The sequence below is a fragment of the Mobula hypostoma genome, chromosome 12 (genome assembly GCF_963921235.1).
Source record: "Mobula hypostoma chromosome 12, sMobHyp1.1, whole genome shotgun sequence".
Taxonomy (NCBI): Eukaryota; Metazoa; Chordata; class Chondrichthyes; order Myliobatiformes; family Myliobatidae; genus Mobula; species Mobula hypostoma.
Genome location: NC_086108.1, coordinates 9,005,021 through 9,022,452, shown reverse-complemented (window position 1 = coordinate 9,022,452; position 17,432 = coordinate 9,005,021). Strand labels below are relative to the sequence as shown.

Genomic DNA, 17,432 nt, shown 5'->3' with positions numbered 1-17,432 from the left:
GGATGTGTCCTGTAGCTTGTGAATCTCTCAGTGACAAATTTTAGAATCCATTTGGGATCCTTGATGGAATAACGCCAAACCCCACTGACCTGATGCATGCCCACTCTCAGCCCCAGTGTTGACCGTGTGTTCTGTATTTTGAAAGGAAAATTGGAGAAGATTTTTAAACATTAGTTATGTTTGCTAAAAGAGGGAATATTAGTTCAGATGATTTGCCAAGGAGAAGGCAGTTATAACGATTGCAGATGACGCTTTTGAAATTTTGGGCTTTGCAGATTCTCTTTAAAAGTATTTTTCAAATGGAGGAGGGAGAAGTGTTTTAACTTGGATCCAGTGATGAACTGCACCCCCCCCCATTGCAATTTCCGGAATGTACCATTGTGAATATTAATTTGTTTTTGCACTTGTGAGTGGGCATTGCTTTATATTGTGCCAACAGGGAACGTACATTTCTTAGAAATAAGAAGCAAAAAAATCTTCCCAATTCTGTTTTATTTTCTACTTGAATGAGACTTTTTAAAAAATATATTTTTGTTTTTTTTTAAATGTCTAACTTCCAGCAGTATCTAGTGGGGTTTGTATCTTTGCAGAGTCGCAGAACATTTAAGCAGTGTTTTTTTTTGTTTTGTTGGTGAGCCAATTCATTTGCTTGGCATTAACCGTTGACGGTGAGTGCCAGTGGGTTGTTGAGCTGTAGTTGTGGATTGTGCTCACCTTGGCTTGCCCTGGTTCGGTCTCTAGGTGTTAAACCGTGTGGCTGCAAGTGCTTGAGACGCAGAGGGTGATCAGGATTCAAGGCCAAATTGAGATTTCTCTGCAAAATAAAGAGCAGTATTTTAAATTGTCTACTTTTTGGGCTTGTAGTGGCATGCAGCAGATCTCCACAGAAAGAGGAGAGGTCCATCATTTGATCATCACCGACCAGAGTCCCTCATGATCCAGAGATGCCTTTTAGTTTCTTGAACCTCAATAGGCTCTTGGCTAATCCTGTATCCCTGTCTGGATACACAAGATCCCTGGGTCCAGTTCCATCACCCTCACTGGGTTGACACGGGGCCGAAACCTCCAAAGGTCCCCCACATCTGAGTAAAAAAACCTGTTACCCCCCCCCCCCCCGCCAAGGTAGCTTAGTCCCAAATAGCCTCCACTTATCCTGGACCCCAGCTTGAGGAATGTCCCTTCCTCTCCAGTCCTGCCCCTCACTCTCAGAATCTCAAGTGTCTCCAAGAGATCGTCCCCTCTCCCTTCTCCCCACAGTGAGGGCGATGGGAGGCTCAGTAAGGGTCAGTCACATCTCCCTCTCCGGATGTGGATTTCCTTGGCCTCGCCATCCAGACCCGCTCATGAAGGTGAGTGAGGGAGAGTGGATCTCGTTCTATGTCCCCTGCCCCACTCACTCACTTCACCCCGATCTCAGCTGCTGGATTAAGTGGCCCTCTTTGGTATTTCTTGCTGTTTTCCCACACCATCACTCCCTTCCTCCAATTTGCCTCACTGACGCCCTGGGGAATTGGGGGTGGGAGTGTGTAGAGGGGAGCGTCACTGTGTTTAACCCATCTGTTCTCTGCCCTAAGAGGACTTGGACATGTGTGTGTAATCCCCACCTGGGTGTGTGTGTGTAATCCTCGCCCGGACACGCGCATATAATCCCTGCCGGGACGCGGGCGCACGCGTGTGTGTGTAATCCCCGCCCAGCAGTAGGTTCTACAGAATGTTTCTTCTAGAATTATAATTGGGTGCAGTCTCTCCCTTTGGGCTTTGGGGAAGATCTTCGCCGTGTCGAGGTTGGCCTTGGCCTCTCAGTTTCTCAGTTCACACAAGCAAACTGAGAAAGAAGTGGGTGGGGTACTGAGGAGGGGGATAGGTATGGAGGAATGAGGACCAGGTTTGTGATTGGAAATTGCACACAATGTATTGCAGGTGCTTAGCTGGTCAGGGCATCATCTGTGAAGGGTCAATATCCTTCATCAGAATGGTTGACACTCTGTTTCCCTCCACAGATGCTGACTGACCTGCTAAGCATTTTTTTTTTACATTGTGCTCTGGATTCCAGCATCTGTAGCTGCTGGTGTCTCAAAAACTACAGTCCTGAAGTTCAAGGTGTGAAATGGAACCCATCTGGAGCTTATGGTGTGAACTTTGCCCTGACTTCCCCAGATTGAGATGTCTGCCTTGGAAATAATAGATTGTTGAGGCCATGGTGAACTTGACAAAACTTATACTAATTACTGTTCCGCCTCCCTACAGTCTAGTGGTCACTGCTGTCCTCTCCTTGTTTCTATTCGTAGCTGGCAGTTTCTCCTCCAATCCAAGTTGTTGTAAATTCAGCGCTACCTCCAGCTAGAACCCCCCTGGCCTAGTGTGTTCTCAGATGGATCAACCTCGCCGTTCCCCCCCCCCCCATCGTCTCCACCCTTGCTTGGAAACCGGAGGCAGCGAAGAGTACAGACTCCAGCAGCCCGTCTGCATCGGTGATTCTTGGCGCAGCCCACTCGCCTTGTCTGCTGGAGGGTTAGTTTGAGGCCCAGTTACCCTTTCTTTCTGTCGTTACTTGTCCCGTTGGTCACCCTTCCTTTGGTCTCCCTCGTGTGGGACACGCCGGGCCCCGGAAGGGCGGCCAGAACGCTGGGCGGAGGAAGGGGGCCAGCACTGCGGCCGAGAGAGGTGGGTCATGGCCGTGAGCTGGCTGCTTTGGGTCAAACCTGGTGCCTAGAATAAATGATGTGTCTTCTGGACAGGGGGTGTTGGTTTTGAACACTTGTTTTTCTGTGTTAGCTCCCAGTGTGTGTGTGTATGTGAGAGAGAGGGGAGGGGCTCACCCTCCATACTGGACACCCCGTGCCCTGCCAGTGCCAATTATCCCTGCCCTGCCCTTCCAACTGCTGGCTGGCTGCCCGGGTATTTTCCGAGATGCAGTCCCATTTTTCAGGAGGCGAGATGATTTTAATTTCACCCTGAAACCACGCTGAACAAAAGAGTTTAAAAAGATGCCAGTGAACATTGATTGCACAGACCCTGCCGTGAACAAAGGCCCCACCTTTCCAATTGCCCCATCCCCTGGCGACCTGAGGGATGGGTTGGGGGGTATATCAGTTGGGATAGACCGAGGCCTCTCCAAGTATTTCCCGGGGAGAAGGGGGGTGGGTTTAGTGGGTGAGGGAAGGGGGAGAAAGGAAGCGTGTCGCCACTTTCTGCCCGTTCTTTACCTGCAGACCAAGATGATTGTGTATATATCATACTGAAGATCTCATTTTTGTTATACTGTTTAAAGAAGTTTTTTTTAAAGAGGTTATTTTCAGCAGAATGTTCTGGAGCCTTAACATTGAGCATCAGAGAAAAAAAATCGGTCACGTGTCAGTGATGAATGGCGACACTCAGGCTTTGGTGTCCAACTCCGCTGTATAGGCAAAATCTACTCTGACGAGTGAACATTTTTGTATACATTTATATTAAACTATTTATTAAAGAAAATGTTTTGTAATAAACGGTGAAATCTTAAAAGAAGCTCACACCGGCCTCGTGTTTGTGTCCACTAGTCACCCGCTCCCAGTGTGCGTGGGGACGAGGGAGCCCTGAGCCCTCACGGGTCTTATATCGTGTGGGGACGGGACGGAGAGGGTCCGAACTCTTCGTCCAGCCCCCCGCCCCCGGCTGTCCTACTGTTCTGAGGGGTTGTAATATTCATTTAAGTATCCTTCCTGATTGGCCGAACCAGCACAAAAGTTTGTTATAGAACGGGAACAGTGCTGTTCCGAACTAGCTAAAATGTAAAATCCCTCCTCCCTACACCATGTCCACATCCCTCCATCTTCCTCGTATCCAAACGTCTCTTCAAAGCCTCAAATGTATTTGCCTCTAACACCATACCAGGCAGTGCATCTCCCTCTTCCCCCTCCTCCCACCCCCAACTCCCTCTCACTTAACCCTCACCTCACACTCAATGCGTACCCTCTGTTATTAGTAATTTCTACACGAACGATTCGGCAGGAAATCCTGAGCAACACACACACACAATACTGGAGGAACACAGCAGGTCAGGCAGCACCTGTGGAGAAGATTAAACAGTCGACGTTTCGGACCAACAAGATCCATAATCAGGACTCACCACCTGTCCTGTCTCCCACACACCCTACAGCCAATTATCTGCACTAAGGTAATTTATATTGGTCACTTGCAATCCGTGAAGCTCGCCTATAAGCAGCGCCTTGCGGCCGGCGGCTATCCGCGCCCCCAGACTCTGCGGGCCGCAACGCGCAAAGTTGACCTGCTCCAGAAGGCATTCCGGCCGCTGTTACAGACGGATGCTCACTGCTAGAGTCACAGTGACCTCTGCTGGGGTGAGCAGGAACTCGGCACTGGAGGGCGCTTCGGCCCATCAAGCTCATCCCTGCAGACCTGGAGGTTCCCAACCTTTTTTATACCATGGACTAATACCATCAAGTAAGGGGTCAGGGGTCTGTGGACCCCAGGTCGGGAACCCGTAGTCCAGTTAAGAATAGTCTCCCCCGCTCATTACCCCAGCCCCGTGATTTTCCACCCCCTTCCGCCCGTCATCAATAACTTAACCAAACCAACCATAAAATGATACCATAAGACTTCAGACAGGCAGTTGAATGTTAGAAGATGTGGCAGGAAGGGTTAGATTTGATCCTAGTGGGTTAAAAGGTCGGCACAACGTCATGGGCCGAAGACATAGTATAATTAGACCAACCAGCCCATCAAGTCTGCACCGCCATTCCACTGAGGCTGATTTATTTTCCTGTTCGACCGGATGGAATTGATTCAGGTAGTTTAATCGAGGATGCACTGTTGGGAAGGGTGGTGACTGCGTTCCTAACTTTGTTTCCCCTGGGGCAGTGTCTGGCTGAGCCAATACAGAGGATAGCAGAGGATCACAGATATTGACGGGGATTTCAAGTCACAGGAGCAGAATTAGGCCATTCCGCCCATTGAGACTATACTGCCATTCCCCTGTGGCTCTCAACCCCAATCTCCTGCCTTTTCCCCGTAACCTTTGACGCCCTGACTAATCAAGAACCTATCAACCTCCGCTTTAAAAATACACAATGACTCGGCCGCCACAGCTGCCTGTGGTAACGAATTCCACACCCCCCGGCTAAAGAAATTCCTCCTCATTACCGTTCTAAATAGACGCCTCTCTATTCTGAGGCTGTGCCCTCTGGTCCCAGACTCCCCCACCAGAGGAAACATCCTCTCCATTGATGCATTTCAATATCCGATAGGTTTCAATAAGATCCCCCTCCCCAAACTTATTCTTCTGATCTCCAGGGAATACAGGCCCGGAGCCATCAAACGCTCCTCGTACGTGAACCGGCCTCATTCTCCGGAACCCCCTCTAGACCCTCTCCAACGCCAGCCTTAGATAAGGCACATTGGTGGCCTGAGAAAGAACAGCCGCTCTCCTGTGTACCGATTGGTTTTAATAGTTACTGATAGTCAACTTCGTGTTCGTTAACTGGATTCTGAGTGCTTCGGGAATTGTGCGTGGCTGGGGTAGGGGTACACCCCGGATCTCGTCTGGCGCCGGTAAATTCGCCCCGGTGTGTGAACCAGAGCTGGAACAGGTTACAGGGAGGATTAGTTGGAAATGGGCTTGTTTTATGAGCTAGCACAAGTTCGAATGGCCAAATGGAAATGTAAACTCACTGTGGTATTCCACCATAATGAGCCGCATATTTTATCTCCCTGGTCCACCTTACCCTTTGTGAAGTGTCTTCATTCAGGGTCTCTGATTACCGCCCCCTCCCCGGTAATATTATCCTCAAACCCTCTTCCCCCAAACCTGCCGTCTCCCCCCGTAGGGAATCTGCAGGAGATTCCCCGAGTGCGGTGCCAATCTCCACCCTGGAATCGGCCCCTCGTCCTCGCCCTCGGGTGTAAGATCATCAGTCCTGAAGAAGCCCCAAACGTCGACTGACCGTTTTCCTCCATAGGTGCTGTCCGGCCTGCTGAGTTCCTCCAGCACTGTGCGTGTGTTGCTCTGGGGTTCCAGCATCTGCAGATTCTCTTGTGTTTTGTGTTCTGAAGCCGAGATTCCCCCGGGCATCTCTCGTTTCAAGCGGCACCAGCTACTCGTGACTCCGGCGACCAGCCCATCCTCCCCGTCTCTGTGCGGCGCTCCCTCTGAACCGCTCCTCTCAGTACAGCTCTTCTGCAGATTGCGGCGCTCCCTCAACCCTCTCTCCCTCAGGACCACTCTGCGGCGCTCCCTCCCCTCAGCGCCTCTATCAACGCAACCGCGTCTCTCCACAACCTGCCCTCCCTCCCGCCCGTTCACAGTTCGATGCTCCCAGCCATTCCGGGACATCCCCCCTTCTACGCCCCTCCGACGGCGCGGCGCTCCCCCTACACTAGCATCCTCGGCACTAGATGGCGTGAGGTTGATTCAGGTTCGGTCTGGGAAAATTACAAAGGCGAGGGGGAGGGTTTCCTGTGGCCTCTGGGAGGGGTTCTGTCCCAGTCTCCATCCAGAGCCTGCCCGATCTCTCAACCACTCTCGGGGAAAAGAAAACTCCGGGAAACTTTCCGCAGAAGTTTCGCAGGAGCGAGAAGCCGCCGGGCGGAGGGGGGGTTTGCGCTCTCGGGAGGACCTGGCCATCTCTTTCCCCCTTTCGCCGGGGGCTGACATTCCTGTGGGCGAATCTCCAGCAGAAGGAAGGGAACCATGTTCAGCTGGATGAAGAAGAACGAGAAGAAGACCCCCGAGGTGATCCACACCGTGACCGAGGGACTGAAGCGGCTCTACAAGAGCAAACTCCTGCCGCTGGAGGAGTTCTACCGCTTCCATGACTTCCACTCGCCCTCCCTCGAGGACGCGGACTTCGACAACAAGCCCATGATCCTGGTGGTGGGTCAGTATTCCACCGGGAAGACCACCTTCATCCAGTACCTGTTGGAGGAGGACTTCCCCGGGAGCAGGGTGGGGCCCGAGCCCACCACCGACTCTTTCATCGCCGTTATGCACGGCGACGTGGAGAGTGTGATCCCGGGCAACGCGCTCATGGTGGATCCCAACAAACCCTTCCGAAAGCTCAATCCCTTCGGGAACTCCTTTCTCAACAGGTGAGTGGCTGCACCCCTCCCTGCCTTCTCCTACCCCCCTCCCCTCGAACCTCCATCACCCCATGCTGCTGCGGTGGGTCGCTGGGCACAGTAGGATCCCACAGGCAGCCCAGGAGATGCAGCTCTAGCGGTAATTCCTAAGCCCCCCCAGGGTATTGTCCCTCCTCGGGAAGAGTGGCCTCGGCATCCTCCCCTCCCCATCTTAGAGAGGTGTGGCAGCTCGGCCCATAGCTTTACTGGAGATGAAGCATTCCCTCCGTGTAGAGCTCCCTCCCTGCAGCATTGCTCCGTAGCTGTCCCTCTCCCGCTGGCTGTCCCGCAGTGCCACATTCTCTCCCCTCTCCCCTCTCCCCTCTCTCTTGGAGTGGTGCTTCCTCATAGCCAATCTGTGTGGAGCTCCCTCGCTGTAGCTCTCTCACCCGGAGCTCCCTCGCTGTAGCTCTCTCTCCCTCTCTCCCGGAGCTCCCTCGCTGTAGCTCTCTCTCTCTCCCGGTGCTCCCTCGCTGTAGCTCTCACTCTCTCTCGGAGCTCCCTCGCTGTAGCTCTCTCTCTCTCTCCCGGAGCTCCCTCGCTGTAGCTCTCTCTCTCTCCCGGAGCTCCCTCGCTGTAGCTCTCTCTCTCTCCCGGAGCTCCCTCGCTGTAGCTCTCTCTCTCTCCCGGAGCTCCCTCGCTGTAGCTCTCTCTCTCTCCCGGAGCTCCCTCGCTGTAGCTCTCTCTCTCTCCCGGAGCTCCCTCGCTGTAGCTCTCTCTCTCTCCCGGAGCTCCCTCGCTGTAGCTCTCTCTCTCTCACGGAGCTCCCTCGCTGTAGCTCTCTCTCTCTCTCCCGGAGCTCCCTCGCTGTAGCTCTCTCTCTCTCACGGAGCTCCCTCGCTGTAGCTCTCTCTCTCGGAGCTCCCTCGCTGTAGCTCTCTCTCTCTCCCGGAGCTCCCTCGCTGTAGCTCTCTCTCTCTCCCGGAGCTCCCTCGCTGTAGCTCTCTCTCTCTCACGGAGCTCCCTCGCTGTAGCTCTCTCTCTCTCTTCCGGAGCTCCCTCGCTGTAGCTCTCTCTCTCCCGGAGCTCCCTCGCTGTAGCTCTCTCTCTCTCTCTCTCCCGGAGCTCCCTCGCTGTAGCTCTCTCTCTCCCGGAGCTCCCTCGCTGTAGCTCTCTCTCTCCCGGAGCTCCCTCGCTGTAGGGCTCTCTCTCTCTCTCTCCCGGAGCTCCCTCGCTGTAGCTCTCTCTCTCTCTCTCTCCCGGAGCTCCCTCGCTGTAGCTCTCTCTCTCCCGGAGCTCCCTCGCTGTAGCTCTCTCTCTCTCTCTCTCTCTCTCCCGGAGCTCCCTCGCTGTAACTCTCTCTCTCTCTCTCTCTCTCCCGGAGCTCCCTCGCTGTAGCTCTCTCTCTCTCTCTCTCTCCCGGAGCTCCCTCGCTGTAGCTCTCTCTCTCTCTCTCTCTCTCTCCCGGAGCTCCCTCGCTGTAGCTCTCTCTCTCTCCCGGAGCTCCCTCGCTGTAGCTCTCTCTCTCTCACGGAGCTCCCTCGCTGTAGCTCTCTCTCTCGGAGCTCCCTCGCTGTAGCTCTCTCTCTCTCTTCCGGAGCTCCCTCGCTGTAGATCTCTCTCTCTCTCCCGGAGCTCCCTCGCTGTAGCTCTCTCTCTCTCTCCCGGAGCTCCCTCGCTGTAGCTCGCTCTCTCTCTCCCGGAGCTCCCTCGCTGTAGCTCGCTCTCTCTCTCCCGGAGCTCCCTCGCTGTAGATCTCTCTCTCTCTCCCGGAGCTCCCTCGCTGTAGCTCTCTCTCTCTCTCTCCTGGAGCGCCCTCACTGTATTCTCTCCTGGAGCTCCCTCACTGCAGCACTCCCTCTGTGTGGCTCTCCCTCACTGTGGGGATCCCTCACAGCAGCTCTCCCTCTGTGGCTCCCTCTCTCTCTCTGTGGAGCTCCCTCACTACAGCACTCCCACATTGCAGCTCTCCCTGACTGTGGAGCTCCCTCACCACAGCACTCCCTCTGCAGCTCTCTCTCTCTCTGTGGTGCTCCCTCACTGTGGAGATCCCTCACTACAGCAGTCCCTCTGTGTGGTGCTCCCTCACCGAGCACTCCCTGTGTGGCTCTCTCTCTCTGTGGTGCTCCCTCACTGTGGAGCTCCCTCACGACAGCCCTTCCTCTGCAGCTCTCTCTCGGTGCAGCGCACACACCCGGCATTACGGTCCCTCAGTGGGTCACCAGCTAATGTTTTCCAACTGGAACCATTTCGTAGGGATTGGTCCCTCCCCTCACACCCACCGGCCGAGAGCGTGGAAATGGGAACCCAGCCAAGGAGTTGCATGAAAGACACACGAGGGGTGAGGGAGCAGAAAGGGCAGAGTGGCGTTGTGTGTCTGTGATTGCAGTTCTCCAGGGTGTGGGTCCTGTTAGGCCTGGTCACCCCCACAACCCCGTAACCCTCAGCACCACTTGGGATCAGCTAATCTTGGTCGGGTAAGATGGAGAAACGTGGTGTGCAAGTCCTCGCCTGCTCGGATAGCTGGCCCACACTGACGTGGACTAGGACCCATCGGACTGGGCTATGGGGAGCAAGGCTGGGCAGGCTAGGAATTCGCTCGAGCAGGGCATCGGTGAACTTGGAGGGGGAAACGTTTACATTTTAAACAACACACACACACATTACAGAGGAACTCGGCAGGTCAGGCAGAGCCGAAGGAAATGTTTCGGGCCGAGACCCTTCTTCAGGACTGGAAAGGACGTGGGAAGATGACAGAATAAAAAGGTTTGGGGGCACAGGAAGGTGAGAGGTGAAGCCAGGTGGGTGGGAAAGGTCAAGGGCTGGAGAAGAAGGAATCTGATTGGAGCATTTGCTTCCCCAACGCGTGCAGGTAACAAACCACTGTGGTATTTTGATAACTGTATTTCAATATAATTGCTTTATTTTCTAATCCTGTGTATTTTATACATAAAACCATGAGCTATAGGAGCAGAATTAGGCCATTTGGCCCACCTAGTCTGCACCGCCATTTCATCATGGCTGATCCATTTTCCTTCTCAGCCCCAATCTTCTGCCTTCTCCCCGTATCCCTTCACACTCTGAATAATTAAGAATCTATCAACCTCTGACTTGGTCTCCACAGCTGCCTGTGGCAATGAATTCCACAGATTCACCACCCTGTGGCTAAAGAAACTCCTCCTCATCTCCATTCTAAAAGAACACCCCACTAATCGGAGGCTGTGTCCTCTGGTCTTAGACTCCCCCCACCACAGGAAACATCCTCTCCACATCCACTGTATCGAAGCCTTTCAACATTCAGTAGGTTTCAATGAGGTCACCACTGGTCCATCTGAGTTCCAGCGAGTATAGGGCCGACAGCCATCAAATGCTCCTCGTATGACAACCCTTTCAATCCCAAAATCATTTTTGTGAACCTCCATTGAACCTCCTCCATTGTCAGTGAATCCTTTCTCAGATAAGGGGCCCAAAACTGCTCACAGTACTCCAAGTGGAGGCCTCGCCAGTGCCTTGTAAAGCCTCCTCTCTATTCTGTAGGGTCCGTAGGCTTCACTGAACTGCCGAAAGGGTCCATGGCATAAAAACGGTTACGAAGCCCTGCATTAGAGCTAGGAGACTGAGGTATATAAAGTCACAAGGGGTGTAATTAGGAGGGTTACGCACTTTCTTTCCCCTGGGTTGGGGAAACGAAAATTACTAGTAGTAATGCGATCTCCAGTTGAGTTAGATGTTCTCGTAAGGGGATATTTATTGGTGGGTCCTCACGTGGTTGTCGAGGCCGATCGGGGATCCATATAATTCAATTCAATTCAAGTTTAATTGGCATTCAACCCTACATGAATACAGCCAAACGAGACAGCTACTCTGGGGCCAAGGTACAAAACACAATACCAACATTCACACACAGCACAAAGCACACGTAGCACATACAAGATAGCAAACACATGTATGAGATCAGTAAAATGCAGTCGCGCAAAATAAAATCCTGAGTCCACGAATGCCGCAGAAATCTGCAGTCGACTACAGTGCAGCTTGTCTTCTGCGGAGTGAACACTGGGGGGCAGCACTGGCTCCAGCCTGGACACTGCGCCACACTGGTCAAGAGTGAGTGGTGGCCGTGGTTAGTGTTTGGGTCTTTGGTTGTCCAGTCTCTCCCTTCTCAGCTGCTGCTTGTTCTCTTTGGTAATGCCGAGGCTGCTCACAGCTCACAGCTCCCTCTTGAACTGGTGTATCTATTGAGTGCAACACCTGCCCAGTTTTGAGATGTAATGTTGGATATCTTCAGGCTGATTTTGATGTTAGCTTTGAAGCATTTCCTTTGGTCACCGGGGAGAGTGAGAGGGCACAGGTCAAAGGTGAGAGGGGAAGAGAGGCAGTTTTTTCCCCCCCACAGAGGTAGGGCCGTATGTGGAGTGAGCTGCTGAGGCAAGCACAAGGGCAATTAGACAGGTGGTGGAGTTGCCTAATTTGGTGTGTCGTATGAGGTTTCAGTCACCTACCTACAGGAGAAATGTAAATAGGGCCAGGTTTATACCCTGGAACATAGCAGTTTGAGGGGATATTTGGGGTATAGATAGGGTAATTGCAGGCATGCTTTTCCCACTGAGGTTGGGTGGGACTAGTGCCCATGGGTTTAAAGGTGAAAAGTTTAAGGGGAACGTGAGGGTAAACGTCTTCACTCAGAGGGTGGTGAGAGTGTGGAACGAGTTGCCAGTGCAAGTGGTGCACGTGAGCTCGATTTTAACAGTGTATCATTTCTTAATGCATGCATTACTATATGACAATAAAAGAGGACTGCGTGTCTTCATAATCTAAACTTTTAAGCGAATTTTGGATAGGTACATGCATGATAGGGATTTGGAGGGGCTACTGTCCCGGTGCAGGTTGATGGGAGTAGGCAGCTTAAATGGTTTGGCATGGACTAGATGGGCCAAAGGGCCTGTGTTTGTGCTGTGCTGTTCTATGACTCAAGGCTAGGTACAGTACTCAGCTTAGAGCAGAGGTTCCCAACCTTTTTTATGCCATGGACCAATACCATTAACCGAGTGGTCCATGGACCCAGCTTGGGAATCTTTGGTTTGTAAGCATATGGGCCAATCACAGGAAAATTTTTCCAGCTTGGTGGGGTGGTGAGAGATACACTTGCTGCCCAAGATAATGCACAAAAAAATGCTGGAGGAGCTCAGCAGGTCAGGCAGCATCAATGAAGATGTCTTGGGCCAAGACCCTTCATCATGTCAGCTCTTTATTCCCCTCTGAAGATGCTGCCTGATCAGCTGAGTTCCTCCAGTAGTTTGTGTGTGTTACTCTGGAATGCCAGCATCCGCAGAATCCCTTGTGTTGTTTGGTTAGAATGAACCAGGTGGGCCGAAGGGCCTGTTTCTTTGCTGCACGATTCCATGACTCTAAGAAGCTCGGTGAAAGTGTTTCTCAGGCCAGCCTTGACGAGATGAGACCAAATCAGAATCAGGTTTAGTATCACCGGCATATGTTGTGAAATTTGTTAACTTTGCAGTACAAGCAATACATGATAAATATAGAAAAAAATCGATTACAGTAAGTATATAAGTATATTAAATAGTTAAGTAGTGCAAAAAGAGAAAAAAGTGAGGTAGTGTTCATGGGTTCAATGTCCAATCAGAAATCGATGGCCGAGGGGGAGAAGCCGTTCCTGAATTGTTGAGTGTGTGTCTTCAGGTTCCTGTACCTCCTCCTCGATAGTAGCAATGAGAAGAGGGCACGACCTGCGTGATAGGGGTCCTAATTCTACACCTTTAGAATCCTGTGCAGTAGCCGCCCCCCACCGCCCCCGCACACATGACGGTAACGCAGCCTGTCAGAATGCTCTGCACAGTACATCTGCGAAAGTTTTAGAGACTCAGTATTCGCACACAGACAGCATTGCCAGAAGCTAATGCTCCTCAAGTGGGGTTTTATACAACCATTTATAGAAGAGAGTTACTGAATACCACAGCACGGCAGACAAGTCAGCCCCTCACGAGAGCTGACAATTATGCCCTTCCCTTTTTTTGTTGTTAACTGACTCTTTTTTTCCCATTTCAAATATTTATGCACTTTGAAAGTTCTTGTTGAAACAGGTCCCGCAATGATCTCAGGCTGCGCTTAGCAGAAATTCACCTTGGCCTCTGTTTTCCATTAATAATTGCTCGTGCGGTTGGAAATGATCGCTCCCTCGCTTCCACTCTCCAGAGTTTAGGCAGCTCCTCACAGCCTCCCCTGCTCCGCCGGAAGACGTTCTCAGAAGGTGCTTCGGCAGTTGAGAGATGAAAAGGCGAATATTTGCATTTGATCAGAGCTGAGAGTGGTGACGTGGTGCGGGGTGTGTGCGTGAGGGTTGGGTTGGAAAGGGTCTACTTTCAGCCTAAGGAACACAAGGGGCTGATTGAACTGCTCCACTAGGATACAAACTGGATATGATGGACTGAGTGGCCTCCAACTGTGTTGTGACAAACAGCAATTAACCACCGTTCATCAGAAAGGTTGAAACACAAGAGGATTTTGTGTTTGTGACACTGGAAGTTCTGAGCAATGCGCGCGCACACACACACGCACGCACACGCACACATAGACACACACACACACACACACACACACACACACACACACACACACACACACAAAAAACACTGGAGGAACTCAGCCGTTCTATGAAGGGGGAGAAGCGGTCGACAGGTTCAGGCTGAGACCCTTCATCAGGACCTCAGTAGGTTTCAACAGGAACATTTTATACCAGAGAAATGTATACAATACACATCCTGAAATTCTTTTTCTTCGCAAACATCCACAAAAACAGAGGAGTGCACCAGAGGATGAATGACAGTTAAACGTTAGAACCCCAAAGCCCCCCCCAGCTCCTCCCTCCCACACACAAGCAGCAGCAAGTCAATTACCCCCCGCCCGCAAAAAAGCATCAGCCCCCTCCACCGAGTGCAGTAAAGCATCAATAAAGACACAGACTTGTAGTACCCCAGAAACGACTCGTTCACCCTTTAATACCACATTCTCTTTCTCTAGAGGTGTCGCCATTTCACAGCGAGAGGGGAGACATAACAAACATCTCTGATTTACGATGTTAAAAGTCTGTTGTGCGGCTTTTTCCGAGGTCTGCGCCCAGAGAGTCGGCCCCCACAGCCCCCGGCAGCTAACCCGCTTCTCCCGAGGTTCCGTGTTCTCTTGCAACGTCTCTGTCAGGGGCACCGGCCTAGAATCAGCACGTCCCCAGAGCCGCGGAAAATCCAGAACCCTGAAGTCGCGCTAGCGCTAGTATTCCAGGCCGCATCCTTGGCTATCAAGAAGTGGTCGGTCGTGAGGCCCCAAGAGTGGGTCCCATTCCCGCAAAGAACTGAAGTCAGAGTGTAACTCCAGGTCAGGGTCTTCAAAAGAACCCTGAAAGAGAGAAAAAAAATCCAAGATAGAAAGATTGGTGTTTGTATTAAAATGAGATATCAGTTAATGAGCTAATTTTAAATCTTAAGTCTTTAATCTTTCTTCTGACCGGTCCATCCCTTCACCTGGCCACCTCAGTGACCGAGCCCCTCCCCCCAGTGGCAGGAATTGCCCTGACTGGAAGTGGAGAGGGTGACCATCGGGTACAGGAGCCTCAGGTCCCACACCACCAGGTTCAGGAACAGTTATTACCCCACAACCATCAGGCTCCTGAACCAGTGTGGATAACTTCACTCACCACAATGAACCTCAGGTCCCACACCACCAGGTTCAGGAACAGTTATTACCCCACAACCATCAGGCTCCTGAACCAGTGTGGATAACTTCACTCACCACAATGAGCCTCAGGTCCCACACCACCAGGTTCAGGAACAGTTATTACCCCACGACCATCAGGCTCCTGAACCAGTGTGGATAACTTCACTCACCACACTGAGCCTCAGGTCCCACACCACCAGGTTCAGGAACAGTTATTACCCCACGACCATCAGGCTCCTGAACCAGTGTGGATAACTTCACTCACCACACTGAGCCTCAGGTCCCACACCACCAGGTTCAGGAACAGTTATTACCCCACGACCATCAGGCTCCCTGAACCAGTGTGGATAACTTCACTCACCACAATGAGCCTCAGGTCCCACACCACCAGGTTCAGGAGCAGTTATTACCCCACAACCATCAGGCTCCTGAACCAGTGTGGATAACTTCACCCACCTCAATGAGCCTCAGGTCCCACACCACCAGGTTCAGGAACAGTTATCACCCCACAACCATCAGGCTCCTGAACCAGTGTGGATAACTTCACCCACCACAATGAGCCTCAGGTCCCACACCACCAGGTTCAGGAACAGTTATTACCCTACAACCATCAGGCTCCTGAACCAGTGTGGATAACTTCACTCACCTCAACACTGAACTGATTTTACAATCTATAGACTCACTTTCAAGGACTACAACTCATGTTCTCAGTATTATTTATTTATTATGTTTTTTAAATTTTCATTTTGTATTTGCACAATGTGTTGTCTTTGCACATTGGTTCTTTGTGTGTAGATTTTCATTAGTTCTGTTTTATTTCTTTGTATCAACTATAAATGCCGACAAAAAACTGAATGGTGACATATAGGTAATTTTAAAATTAAATTTACTTTGAATTTTGACCATCTCCCAGACTCCGGAAAGCTGCCGTACACATCCAGTGCTGTCCACTGAGAGTTGTGTTGGTCTGGGCGGCATTGTCCCTGGGGGGGAAGTGTCAGCTACCCTCGCTGTCTGGGAGGGTGCTCAGCGGACAGGGGTCTCTGCAGAGGCTGAAGGTAGAGGGGTGCCTCCCAAGTACAGACACTCACGGGTGACTGACGGCCGATCTCCCAAACCTCAGCAGAGTCCTGAACCTCCCTGTTGCCCTCCAGCTAACTCAGGATCTTGGCAAGCGAGGCAGGAGGCTAGACCATAGTGGCCACCAGCCTCTGTAGAGAAGCAGCTGGACCGGTTCTGTCCAGCACCCCCAGGTACTGTAGGTCAGGTTAAAGCTTGGGCGCGCCAATTCAGCGTAGCGGTTAGTGCTGCGCAGTACTGCTTGGGATTGCCCATTGCGGGAGTTTAGAGTTCAAATCCACCGTCCTGTGTAAGCAAGTTTCTGTTCCTTGTGTTTCCTCCCACAGTACAAAGATGTATCGGTTAGTAAAGTTGTCTTGTAATTAGACTAGGGTTAAAATCGGGGATTGCTGAGCAACACAGCTCAAATGGTTCCTCGACTTGTTGCTATAGAAATGGATCATCTTTATTGGTCACAACGTACATACACGTGCGGTATATCGAAACTTCAAAATGTGACGTTTGCATCAACAACCAACACAGTCGGAGGATGTGCTGGGGGCAGCCCGCAAGTGTTGCCATGTTTCTGGCGCCAGCAGAACACGCCAACGTGGGAGGAAACCGGAGCACCCGGAGGAAAATGTTATCTGGATACAGTGCAGAACTTGCCCTTCAGGCCCTTAGAGCCGTGCTGCCCGTTTTAACCCTGGTCTGATCGGGGCACCCGCAGGAAAACCACGCAGTCACGCGGAGAACATACAAACTCCTTACAGGCAGCGGTGGGAATTGAACCAGGGACACCTGTACTGTAAGGCGTCATGCTGACCTCTGTGCTACCATACCGCCATCCACGTGGTCACGCTGTTCTTATAGACAGCAGCAGGATTTGAAACTGATTTGTCTGATGGCTATCATTGCAAAGCGTTATGCTGACAGCTACACTACGCTACCATGCTGACCTGTGCTACAGTTCCTCTTGGTTCCCTGGCTAGAATTCCTCAACTGGGTTCGGGTAGACCCCCAGGGTTCAGGGTTCAGGGTTCAGGAAGACCCCCAGCGTTCAGGAGGTGTGTGGTGCTCCGGGGAAACCATCTCCTCTGGCCGGAAGTCACAGTGGCATCTGTGGCCGGTGACCATTTGGTACCTGCGCTCCCTCCACAGTCTGTGACCATGGGGACCTCCAGATGCTTGACCTTGTGTCCTCTGTTCCCAAGTCCTGCCACAAGAGGAGATTATCAGACAGATGGAGAAAGGGGTTTGAGGATCGTGGCAAAGCCCAGGTCAGACTTGGGAGGAACCAGAACACTGAGAACCTCGGGTCCGCGTGCTCTGTGTATGCAGACGTCCTGTGTAAGAGAGATTTTTGCCTCTTCCCTAACCACCCTGCCAGCTACCCTCTTCCCTAACCAACCTGCCAGCTATCCCCTTCCCTAACCACCCTGCCAGCTATCCCCTTCCCTAACCACCCTGCCAGCTATCCCCTTCCCTAACCACCCTGCCAGCTATCCCCTTCCCTAACCACCCTCCCAACTATCCCCTTCCCTAACCACCCTCCCAACTATCCCCTTCCCTAACCACCCTGCCAGCTATCCCCT

The 17,432-nt window shown here is 52.0% G+C and overlaps 1 protein-coding gene across 1 annotated transcript in view; it reads left to right on the top strand.

The window, feature by feature from the left end:
- Positions 1–6,417: 6,417 nt before the first annotated feature.
- LOC134354605 (EH domain-containing protein 2-like) overlaps positions 6,418–17,432 on the top strand; it is a 79,526-nt gene continuing 68,511 nt past the window's right edge. The window contains exon 1 of the mRNA XM_063063602.1: positions 6,418–7,083. Coding sequence (XP_062919672.1) covers positions 6,686–7,083 — 398 coding nt within the window. The 5' untranslated portion in view covers positions 6,418–6,685. The remainder of the gene's footprint in view (positions 7,084–17,432) is intronic.